At 42.4% G+C, this 12,654-nt stretch overlaps 1 protein-coding gene across 4 annotated transcripts in view; it reads right to left on the minus strand.

Annotated features, from left to right (window-relative positions):
* Positions 1–12,654, minus strand: part of LOC137656672 (two pore calcium channel protein 1-like) — a 157,264-nt gene that overhangs the window by 31,102 nt on the left and 113,508 nt on the right. For all 4 annotated transcript variants that reach the window (XM_068390852.1, XM_068390850.1, XM_068390853.1 and 1 more), the window contains one exon: positions 9,541–9,631. In XM_068390852.1, coding sequence (XP_068246953.1) covers positions 9,541–9,631 — 91 coding nt within the window. The remainder of the gene's footprint in view (positions 1–9,540; positions 9,632–12,654) is intronic.

The raw sequence follows: 12,654 nt of genomic DNA on the forward strand, positions 1-12,654 counted from the left end.
GGTGGGGGTGGTGAAGTAACCCTTACTTTATCCTTTAATCTAGGACTTGCAAGGTGGGAAGTAAAACTTAAAAGTAATTAATCAAAATTATTTCTAAAATTTATACTTTGTTCCTATATATAATAAAAGCCACTGTCATTTAATAGAGGTACCGTCATATGGAAAGCAGAAATCCCTATTAACCAATCAGACTGGTTTACTAACCAGGAAAATGTCAATGCATTTTAAGAATAGCCTCCTATCAATCTGAGCATGATATCACAGATGACAGGCCAAGTCCCTACCAGAAAACTGGTAGGCAGTCATGGAAGAACCTTCAATATATCCCTAGGAATATGATGTTTGAATGCAAGATCATTCATGAAAAATGTGTTTGTATATGTTCCATTCATTCTTCCCTACAATAAATGAATATTAAGAAAAGTTACTGGGTTGAGATGCTTATCTGTGTCTGGCATCTGGTCCAGCTTGTAACGGCATGACTGCTACACTCCAAGAGAGGGGAGAAAGAAAGGAAAAATGATATTTTAATTATAAAATAAATTTTTGAATATACTTACCCGGTGAATATATAATAGCTGCAACTCTGTTGCTCGACAGACAAAAAACAGTAAAAACTCGCCAGCGATCGCTATACAGGTTGCGGGTGTGCCCACCAGCGCCAACTGTCGGCCAGATACCACTCTCTCGATGTAAACAAAGACTCAATTTCTTCTCATCCCACTGCGTCTCTATTGGGGAGGAAGGGAGGGTCATTTAATTTATATATTCACCGGGTAAGTATATTCAAAAATTTATTTTATAATTAAAATATCATTTTTAAATATTTAACTTAGCCGGTGAATATATAATAGCTGATTCACACCCATGGTGGTGGGTAGAGACCAGTTAAATATGTTTACATCGTATAAGCTAAGAGTTTTTTATTTCATTTTGACAGTTATCAATATAACAAAACCCAAATAAATAGGTACCTGGTAAGGAAGTCGACTTAGCGATTACTCTGCCTTGTAAGTACGTCTTCCTTACGGAGCCCCGCGATCCTCTTAGGATGCTGACAGACCCCCAGGAGCTGAAGTATCAAGGGCTGCAACCCATACAACAGGACCTCATCAAACCCCTAATCAGGGCGCTCTCAAGAAATGACTTTGACCACCCGCCAAATCAACCAGGATGCGAAAGGCTTCTTAGCCTTCCGGACAACCCATAAAAACATTAAAACATTTCAAGAGACAGATTAAAAGGATATGGAATTAGGGAATTGTAGTGGTTGAGCCCTCACCCACTACTGCACTCGCTGCTACGAATGGTCCCAGTGTGTAGCAGTTCTCGTAAAGAGACTGGACACCTTTTAAGTAACATGACGCGAACACTGACTTGCTTCTCCAATAGGTTGCGTCCATGATACTTTGCAGAGATCTATTTTGCTTAAAGGCCACGGAAGTTGTTACAGCTCTAACCTCGTGCGTCTTAACCTTAAGCAAAGATCGGTCTTCCTCACTCAAGTGTGAATGAGCTTCTCGTATTAACAATCTGATAAAACATGACAAAGCATTCTTTGATATAGGCAAGGATGGTTTCTTAACCGAACACCACAACGCTTCAGATTGGCCTCGTAAAGGTTAGTACGAGCTAAGAAGAACTTAAGAGCTCTAACAGGGCATAAGACTCTTTCTAGTTCATTGCCTACGATCTCCGATAAGCTGGGAATATCGAAAGATTTAGGCCAAGGACGAGAAGGTAGCTCATTTTTGGCTAGAAAACCAAGTTGCAGAGAACAAGTGGCCTTTTCTGACGAAAATCCGATGTTCTTGCTGAAGGCATGAATCTCACTGACTCTTTTAGCTGAGGCTAAGCATACCAGGAAAAGAGTCTTAAGAGTGAGATCTTTCAGGGAGGCTGACTGTAAAGGCTCAAACCTGTCTGACATGAGGAATCTTAGGACCACGTCTAAATTCCACCCAGGAGTAGCCAAACGACGCTCCTTAGTGGTCTCGAAAGACTTAAGGAGGTCTTGTAGATCTTTATTGTTGGAAAGATCTAAGCCTCTATGCCGGAAGACCGATGCCAACATGCTTCTGTAGCCCTTGATAGTGGGAGCTGAAAGGGATCTTCCTTTTCTCAGGTATAAGAGAAAATCAGCTATTTGGGCTACAGAGGTACTGGTCGAGGATACAGAAACTGACTTGCACCAGTCTCGGAAGACTTCCCACTTCGATTGGTAGACTCTAATGGTAGAAGCTCTCCTTGCTCTAGCAATCGCACTGGCTGCCTCCTTCGAAAAGCCTCTAGCGCTCGAGAGTCTTTCGATAGTCTGAAGGCAGTCAGACGAAGAGCGTGGAGGCTTTGGTGTACCTTCTTTACGTGTGGTTGACGTAGAAGGTCTACTCTTAGAGGAAGACTTCTGGGAACGTCTACTAACCATCGAAGTACCTCGGTGAACCATTCTCTCGCGGGCCAGAGGGGAGCAACTAACGTCAACCTTGTCCCTTCGTGAGAGGCGAACTTCTGCAGTACCTTGTTGACAATCTTGAATGGTGGGAATGCGTAAAGATCCAGATGTGACCAATCTAGGAGGAAGGCATCTATATGTATTGCTGCTGGGTCCGGGACTGGAGAGCAATAGATTGGAAGCCTCTTGGTCAGCGAGGTTGCAAAGAGATCTATGGTGGGTTGACCCCAAGTCGACCAAAGTCTCTTGCACACATCCTTGTGGAGGGTCCATTGGATTGGAATTACTTGACCTTTCCGACTGAGACAATCTGCTAGGACGTTCAAGTCGCCCTGGATGAACCTCGTTACTAGGGAGATGCCTCGATCTTTTGACAAGATGAGCAGGTCCCTTGCGACCTCGTACAAAGTCAGTGAGTGGGTACCTCCCTGTTTGTAAATGTACGCCAAGGCCGTGGTGTTGTCCGAGTTTACCTCCACCACCTTGCCTCGAAGGAGATTCTCGAAGCTTATCAAGGCCAGATGAACCGCCAAAAGCTCCTTGCTGTTGATATGCATGCTCCTCTGACTCGAGTTCCACAGACCTGAGCATTCCCGACCGTCCAGCGTCGCGCCCCAGCCCAAGTCCGATGCGTCCGAGAAGAGAACGTGGTTGGGTATCTGAACTGCCAGGGGAAGACCCTCTCGTAGGCTGATATTGTCCTTCCACCAAGTCAGACAAGACTTTATCTTTTCGGAAATCGGGATCGAGACCGCCTCTAGCGTCTTGTCCTTTTTCCAGTGAAAAGCCAGATGGAATTGAAGAGGACGGAGGTGTAGCTTTCCTAGCGAGACAAATTGCTCCAGGGATGATAGCGTCCCTACCAGACTCATCCACAGCCTGACTGAGCAGCGTTCTTTCTTCAGCATCTTCTGGATGGAGAGCAGGGCTTGATCTCTTCTGGGGGCCGACGGAAAAGCCCGAAAAACTTGACTGTGAATCTCCATCCCTAAATACAGAATAGTTTGGGATGGGACCAGCTGTGACTTTTCCAAATTGACTAGGAGTCCCAATTCCTTGGCCAGATCTAGAGTCCAATTGAGATCCTTCAGACAGCGATGACTGGAAGAGGCTCTGAGAAGCCAGTCGTCCAAGTACAGGGAGGCTCTGATCTCTGATAGCTCGAAACTGGTACCCCACATTCCTGTGAACAAACCTCAGAAACGGTTGGGAATCCGGGTGTATTAGGAATGTGGAAGTATGCCTCCTGAAGGTCGAGAGAGACCATCCAGTCGCCTTCCATAAATGCTGTCAAGACAGCCTGGTAGACTTCATCGTGAAGTTTGTCTTTACAATGAACACATTGAGCGCACTTGCCTCTTACGTACTCCTGCAGTGAACATGGCTGCCAAATCATGGAGCCATCCCTGAGGGACTTGTCCCTGCAGAGAACGTGGCTGTCAGATCATTGGAGCCATCCCTGAAAGCCTTGTTTATGCATGACATAATTGTACAGCAAAACTTCAAAGGCTCGAAAACAGCTGTGAAGTTGACCTGTAAAATCTTGGAGCGTCTCCTGGCCAGGCGCCAGGGAGAGTCTACGAGATTTGAGAAGTCTATCTGGGCAGAGGCAGGAACTCCCAAGCCGAGAACTTCTCTCGTGTCATATCAGACTCTTGCTCTATAAGCCAGTTTAAAAGAAGGGAAAGCAAAGGCTGTATCCCCCAAACTCCTCCTGGTGATAAACCAGTCGCCTAGCAAACGTAAAGCTCTCTAGGAGAGCGAGAGAGCACTAGCTTATAAACAACGGCTTCGAAGTAGCTAGGCCTAGTGTAAGCTCTGACGTTTAGGCGAACGAGGAGCAGCAGTTACAAAAAGATCCGGACAAAGATCCTTAAAAATCAGCATGATTTAATGAAAGTCCATAGAGGGCTAAGCAGCTTTAGGCTCCTCTCCGTCTGACAGAGTCCTCAAGGGAATATCAGTAGGAGGGGGAACAGCAACTTCCTCATCTAAAGGAACCTTGTCCGATAATAGCTGAGTCTCAAGCAAGGGAGAGACCTACCGTGGTGGCAATGCTTTACAAGCAGAGTCCACACGCACTGGTGCATTAGTAGCGGACCAGGACGCAACGTCATGTAACTGCTTGACAGTCTGTGAACTGTCAACAACAACAGGTGCGAGAGACCAGGACGCAACGTCATGTAACTGCTTGACAGTCTGTGAACTGTCAACAACAACAGGTGCGTGAGGACGCACAGCGTCCACTCGAGACTGCTTTGACTGCCTAGACTGAGCAGTCAAAACAACTCTAGAATGCGGAGGTTGACGCACAGCGTCAAAACAAGTCAACTCCCATTGTTAGCGAACGTCCTGAACGTCAACCGGAGCATCAGCAAGTGGCCTAACGTCCAAATGTGGCTGAAAATCCACACGAGACCGCATCGAGTGTGGTTCTAAACAACCTGACTGACGTGACTTAGCTACGCCAACGTCAACAGGACGCACAAAGGAACGTTAGGTTGGCTGAAAGCCAGGAACTCGATGAGATAAACGGCTAGGCTCAACGGACTAATCGGCAGAATAGTCTTCCATAAGGGAGGCAAGCTTATTCTGCATGTCTTGCCGTACAACCCATTTAGGATCAACGGAAATGGTTGCGGTAAGAGACGAGGGTAACGTCTGTGACCGCAACACTTTGCCAACAAAAAAGACTCTCGGAGTCTGTGTTACGCTTTTGTTAGGCGGCGAGCAGTTTTCCGATGACTGCATAGGGTCAGAGCTGTCTTAATGGCTGCAACCAGGACGCTGGACCTGTCCTGAAAGGACTGACTTTCGCTTAAGGGCCTCGAAACCTTGTTTCAGGTTTCTTATGCGAAAAGCCTTCGGATGACGAGGAGAAAATTGTCTCTCTCGCCTTATGGTAGGGGAGATCTTGGTAAGATACACCCGATACCATAGAGGGAAACGTCTGTTCGCTGATCAAGGCCTCTCGAACCCATAAGTCGTACGACATTACTTCTCCCCTGGGCTTGGGAGCTTGCAAGAGGTCCCGGACTAGGTGAACGACAGGCACGAACAGACGAACCCTCGGACGCAACACTGTAACACTTTGCGCATATCACTTTATCACTACAATTTTCTGTTTTGCACTTAATTCACTGAAATCGAAACTCTTACTGATTTCTACCTGAAGCACGCAATTCTACCCTCATCAAAAGGTAGTAAATGCGAAATCAGTCGTATAATGCAAGCACATTAATACCAGCAAAAAAACAGTAAACATCTTTTAAGATAAAAAAATTCAGTGGTTGGGAAGAGAAGAAACACTAGTTCATTCAAAACTACGTTTACAATCTCTCACCGTACATTGCCTGGGGACGAGAATAAAACTAAAAACGTTTTATCCTTTCTCCCCGTACAGAGACTAGGGACGAGAGTAACTCGAGAACAACGTTACCCGCTTGAACGGAACGTTTTCTCTCCTCTCTCTCCCTCCGTCTCTATCTCTCTCTCTCTTTCTCTCTTGATTTCGCACCTAAGAGAAGAGCCCAATTACATTTCGTCAAAAAAACATGTTATTTGACCAAAGGAAAAAACTGAAAGGTTTTTCAATTAAAAAGTTCCTTTAAAATAGAATTTAAAACATTTAAGCTTTGAAAGAAGAATGAACAAAACGTCAGAATCGATTTACTCTTTCTGCAAAGTGAAACCGTGATACTCTCTCTCTCTATCGTAACGATAGAGCGCAAACTGCGTAGCATAAATAAACTAAACGTTAGTTCATCTTTGAAAACAGTACGAAGACTATTCAAAGAAATTCTTTCATAAAATATTTATTAAAAATATTCATTTAAAAAGTTTTATATCATTAGCTCTTTAAAAGCTATTTACGATTGAAAGGGCTCAACGTTGTTTAACTTCGGTTTCCAAGTTAGGACCGCCTACTCTCAGGAAAGGTCGCATATAAGCAAAACATTAAAATTTATTTTTTATGTTTATTATAAATGGAAAGTTAATCGAAGAGGCCTAATAAAGGCGGTGAGATATAAAATATATAGAGGAAAATCTATAATTAATTTATAACGTGATAAGATAATTACTAAAAGCCTAAACACACTTCCGTCTAAGGGAAGGGTCGGCCATTTAAAAGTCAAAGAAAGTCCATACTCTCTTTGTCACCAAAAATTAAATCTATCCAAAACGAGTTCAAGATTTAAGATGAAGATAAAACACCTGCACTGCGAAAGCTCAAACCAAAATGAAGTACTTCACCAAATATGTTGAGAAAACTCCAGGTTCTACAGCGAGTAAAAGTACGTCTTGTCGACACGTCAACAGAGAAGAAATTGAGACTTTGTTTACATCGAGAGAGTGGTATCTGGCCGACAGTTGGCGCTGGTGGGCACACCCGCAACCTGTATAGCGATCGCTGGCGAGTTTTTACTGTTTTTTGTCTGTCGAGCAACAGAGTTGCAGCTATTATATATTCACCGGCTAAGTTAAATATTTAAAAGTGGCCAGTCATTATTACCTTTCCCTCTAAACTTATGTCACAACCGCTATCTTAAGATACGATTGTTGAGTGGCTACCACAGGTCCAAGGGTAGAGGTGTCCATGGTCTTCCTGGTATACTCCCTAAGGTACAGTTGAACCTTGCAATAACAGACTAATGGGGGAGGGAAAGATTGCCCATTTTCATCGATTATTCGTCACAGTACTGTATATAGAAAATGTTTCCAAAAGCATAAAATCATGCAAAATCCTGTTTATAGGACTATCATATACTATACTGTATGCCCTAAACCTGGGGTAACAACAAAATGAATAGCTGGCATTAACAGTTTCATTTTTTACCTTTAAATGATAACTAAGAATGTAAATTTAATACAATAAAACTCACAAAACAAACATCACTGTGAACATCAATCGAATTAAAAGAAAACTGAATACAGCACTGGAAAACACTAATGGTTGTCTTGGAATTAATGTGCTTCTTCTTTCCCAATGATTGAAATCACACAAAATCATTAAGAAATTGTATACAAGAATAATAAACTATTTGAAAAGGAATGTGCAAATCAGTCTAATTACAGTAAATTTTGACGAAAAGACAATCTTTAGATGAAACGAGGTAAAAAATAAAGGCAAATTTTAATTAATCTTATATCTGAAGTATAAGACAACAGTTAAATTACTAAATCATCTGTATATAGGCAAGGTTTTGGCTATTTAAAGATGATTTTAGTACAAACATTACCGTTGCTTACTGTATCACTAGAGATTCAAAATAAACAAAATCAAGCTGCTTTTATACCATGTTTTTCCTACAAACAATGCTTAGAAGGGAAACCATATCTTTGTTTATGTTTTATCAAAATAAGTGAAATAAGAAAGCCAAATCTAAACAATTTTTTCTACACAAGATGCTCAAAGGGGAACCATTGTTCTGTTTATGTTTCATCGCTAATCAAAAGAACGAACATGCGCACTTACACATCCAATTGATAACTAATGATACTTATAGAGAAGTATTGATTTTAAAGCTCAAGATAGAGACGACTGGCGAAATCTAAACGAGGCCTTTTTGGTCAATAGGCGTAGGAGGAGATGATGTTGATGATGATACTAATAGACTAATTGCTTTTAGTTAACTGCATGAAAACTGTGGTAGTCTAGAACATATTGATATTTCTGCAATATCTTTTATAAGATGTTTTGAAAAAGTTAGGGAAATTAAATTAATACAATTTGTTATTTATATGTGGTCATATCATCCATAGCGGTAGCTTGAAATCAACTGGCAACAAACCAGGTGACAGTGTTTTCTCAGCTGGGCTCACATAGAAAAAAGTTAATCCCATCGATATGGAATTACAGTATTCCTCGAATAGCCTATTTTTCACGAAGATAATGCTAATAATACACATGGTAAAAATGGTTTTATCTTCTTATGGTGACCATTACAATTCCACCCAGATACAATTCTGTTATCTACATTTGATCTGTTGTATCCAGAATCCATTATAAATGGGTCTGTTATTACTGTAGTGGGCAATGAAGGTTATCTGTCATTCCCAGATTCCTCCCCTCAAGAACAGATTCTTCCTGAAAGCCACTGTCGAGCTGATAGCCCTGACTTCATGCGCTCATGCTCTGGAAGGTCCATTTGTAGATTTGCTTGGAGCAGAGTAGGCGCACCTGAAGGTCTCATGAAGCTAAAACAGAATCGTGTTCTTCCCATACCTTTTTCTTCACTCTACCGGTGCTGAAGTAAAAATCTCTGCAGTTCCAGTCTGGAGCATTGCATTCTCTTTAGGTAAGGCTGTAGTGCATACCCTCCACCTGCCAGCAACAATGTTTACCCAATTAAAAAGCTTGATGGCCTTTCCAGCTTTGCTGAAGTCATAGTTCTATTAAAGGATGATGCTTTATACTACATGTAGGAACAACTACATATATGGTGTCCTTAATTCTTGGTATAGGTATCAAAGACACATCCCCATAAATATTTTTCTTCCTAAAATAGTTGATTCATGTAACAAACTTGCAATGTTATACATAAAAACTTTAAATGTGAAGTTTATTTTCTTTTTAGAGAAATAAATCATAAGTGAAATGGTAAATGAGCAGTATCGCTCAAGACTCTGTACTCAGTAGTCTTGAGTTCAACAGATTTTCAATGGTAGTAAAACCCTACCATCTCAATGAGCTACGAATGAGAGGTTTGGGGGTTCCGTAAGTCTACCTGGTGACTCATCAGCAGTTACTGCTTGGTTTCGACCAAGTTCTAAGGTAGGCAGAGTTCATGTGTGCGTTTGTCTGGTCTTTGGGATACAGTGCATCAGTACAGACACCTGCCTGTTACTTCTGCTGCTCATTAATAACCTTTAAACCTTTCAAGTAATAATCATTTTTATTTTTATGAATCATTTTAACATACTATCAGTTATTCAAGCCTGCAAAATGTTAGTCTTACATGGAGTTAACCAACTAATAAGTGATGAAAGCATCAGGCTTTACTGTATACCTATAATGAATTCATTATCCTTACAGTATACATTTTCAAACATGAAAGAAGTAAAACAGAATATGGAAAACAACTCACTTTAAAACTACAATAACACAAATCTGGTGGAAAACTACAAAGTATAGACGAGCCCACGAGTTTGTCACCGAAGCAAATCCATATGCAATGAGTGTGCAAAGTTAAGGATAAATAAGTCTTTTACACCAAACACAACCTGAAATTCAACTGTATGACTGCAAGATAAACAAAAATTAAATACAGTGAAATATGTTATTTTTATAATAAAATAAATTTTTGAATATACTTACCCGGTGATTATATAAGCTGCAGCTCTGCTGCTCGACAGAAAACTCTACGTTAAAAATCCGCCAGCGATCGCTATGCAGGTAGGGGGTGTACTTCAACAGCGCCATCTGTCGTGCAGGTACTCAGTACTCATTGTAAACAAAGAACTCAATTTTCTCCTCGGTCCACTGTGTCTCTATTGGGGAGGAAGGGAGGGTCCTTTAATATATAATCACCGGGTAAGTATATTAAAAAATTTATTTTATTATAAAAATAACATTTTTCAATATTTAACTTAGCCGGTGATTATATAAGCTGATTCACACCCAGGGGGGTGGGTAGAGACCAGCAATAAATGTTTACATTATTATGAGCTAAGGATTTTTTATTTCATTTTAGCAGTTATCAAAATAACAAACATAAAATAAATAAGTACCTGGTAAGGAAGTCGACTTGAACAATTACTCTGCCTTTTTAAGTACGTCTTCCTTACGGAGCCTCGCGATCCTCTTAGGATGCTGAGCGACCCCTAGGAGCTGAAGTATCAAGGGTTGCAACCCATACTACAGGACCTCATCAAAACCTCTAATCTAGGCGCTTCTCAAGAAAAGAATTTGACCACCCGCCAAATCAACCAGGATGCGAAAGGCTTCTTAGCCTTCCGGACAACCCAAAAACAAAAATAAAAACATTTCAAGAGAAAGATTAAAAAGGTTATGGAATTAGGGGAATGTAGTGGTTGAGCCCTCACCCACTACTGCACTCGCTGCTACGAATGGTCCCAGGGTGTAGCAGTTCTCGTAAAGAGACTGGACATCTTTAAGATAAAAAGACGCGAACACTGACTTGCTTTTTCAATAGGTTGCGTCCATTATACTTCGCAGAGATCTATTTTGTTTAAAGGCCACTGAAGTTGCGACAGCTCTAACTTCATGTGTCCTTACCTTCAGCAAAGCTTGGTCTTCCTCACTCAGATGGGAATGAGCTTCTCGTATTAACAGTCTGATAAAATAGGATAAGGCATTCTTTGACATAGGCAAAGATGGTTTCTTAACAGAACACCATAAAGCTTCTGACTGTCCTCGTAAAGGTTTATTTCGTCTTAAATAGAACTTAAGAGCTCTAACAGGGCATAAGACTCTTTCTAGTTCATTTCCAACCATATTTGATAGGCTTGGAATATCGAACGATTTCGGCCAAGGACGAGAAGGTAGCTCGTTTTTGGCTAGAAAACCAAGCTGTAAAGAACATGTAGCCGTTTCAGATGAAAATCCGATGTTCCTGCTGAAGGAATGAGATCTTTAAAGGAGGCTGATTGTAGTGGCTCGAACCTTTCTGACATAAGGAATCTTAGTACCACGTCTAAATTCCAACCAGGTGTAGCCAAACGACGCTCCTTCGTGGTCTCAAAAGACTTAAGGAGGTCCTGTAGATCTTTGTTGTTGGAAAGATCTAAGCCTCTGTGACGGAAGACTGATGCCAACATGCTTTTGTAACCCTTGATAGTGGGAGCTGAAAGAGATCTTTCTTTCCTCAGGTATAAAAGGAAGTCAGCTATTTGAGTTACAGAGGTACTGGTCGAGGATACTGATACTGACTTGCACCAGTTTCGGAAGACTTCCCACTTCGACTGGTAGACTCTAAGAGTGGATGTCCTCCTTGCTCTAGCAATCGCCCTGGCTGCCTCCTTCGAAAAGCCTCTAGCTCTCGAGAGTCTTTCGATAGTCTGAAGGCAGTCAGACAAAGAGCGTGGAGGCCTTGGTGTACCTTCTTTACGTGTGGCTGACGTAGAAGGTCCACCCTTAGAGGAAGAGTTCTGGGAACGTCCACTAGCCATTGAAGTACCTCGGTGAACCATTCTCTCGCGGGCCAGAGGGGAGCAACTAACGTCAACCTTGTCCCTTCGTGAGAGGCGAACTTCTGCAGTACCTTGTTGACAATCTTGAACGGGGGGAATGCATATAGGTCTAGATGTGACCAATCCAGTAGAAAGGCATCTATATGAACTGCTGCTGGGTCCGGGATTGGTGAGCAATATATTGGGAGCCTCTTGGTCATCGAGGTTGCGAAGAGATCTATGGTAGGCTGGCCCCATGTGGCCCACAGTCTCTTGCACACATCCTTGTGTAGGGTCCATTCTGTTGGAATGATTTGTCCCTTCCGACTGAGGCAATCTGCCATGACATTCAAGTTGCCTTGGATGAACCTCGTTACTAAAGAAATGTTTAGATCTTTTGACCAGGTGAGGAGGTCCCTTGCGATCTCGTACAACGTCATAGAGTGGGTCCCTCCTTGCTTGGAGATGTACGCCAAGGCCGTGGTGTTGTCCGAGTTCACCTCCACCACTTTGCCTTGAAGGAGAGACTTGAAGCTTTTCAAGGCCAGATGAACTGCCAGTAGCTCCTTGCAGTTGATATGCAACGTTCTTTGACTCGAGTTCCAAGTTCCCGAGCATTCCCGACCGTCTAATGTCGCGCCCCAGCCCGTGTCCGATGCGTCCGAGAAGAGAACGTGGTTGGGAGTCTGAACAGCCAGGGGCAGACCCTCTCTGAGGCTGATACTGTCCTTCCACCAAGTCAGGGAAGACTTCATCTTCTCGGAAATGGGGATCGAGACCGCTTCTAGCGTCTTGTCCTTTTTCCAGTAAACAGCTAGGTGATATTGAAGGGGACGGAGGTGTAGTCTTCCTAACAAAACGAACTGTTCCAGAGATGATAGTGTCCCAATCAGACTCATCCACTGCCTGACTGAACATCGTTCCTTCTTCAGCACGTTCTGGATACATAACTGGGCTTGACTTGTTCTGGGGGCCGACGGAAAAGCCCGAAAAGCTTGACTGTGAATCTCCATCCCTAAATACACAATAGTTTGGGATGGGACCAGTTGAGACTTTTCCATATTGACCAG

The sequence above is a fragment of the Palaemon carinicauda genome, chromosome 17 (assembly GCF_036898095.1).
Source record: "Palaemon carinicauda isolate YSFRI2023 chromosome 17, ASM3689809v2, whole genome shotgun sequence".
NCBI lineage: Eukaryota > Metazoa > Arthropoda > Malacostraca > Decapoda > Palaemonidae > Palaemon > Palaemon carinicauda.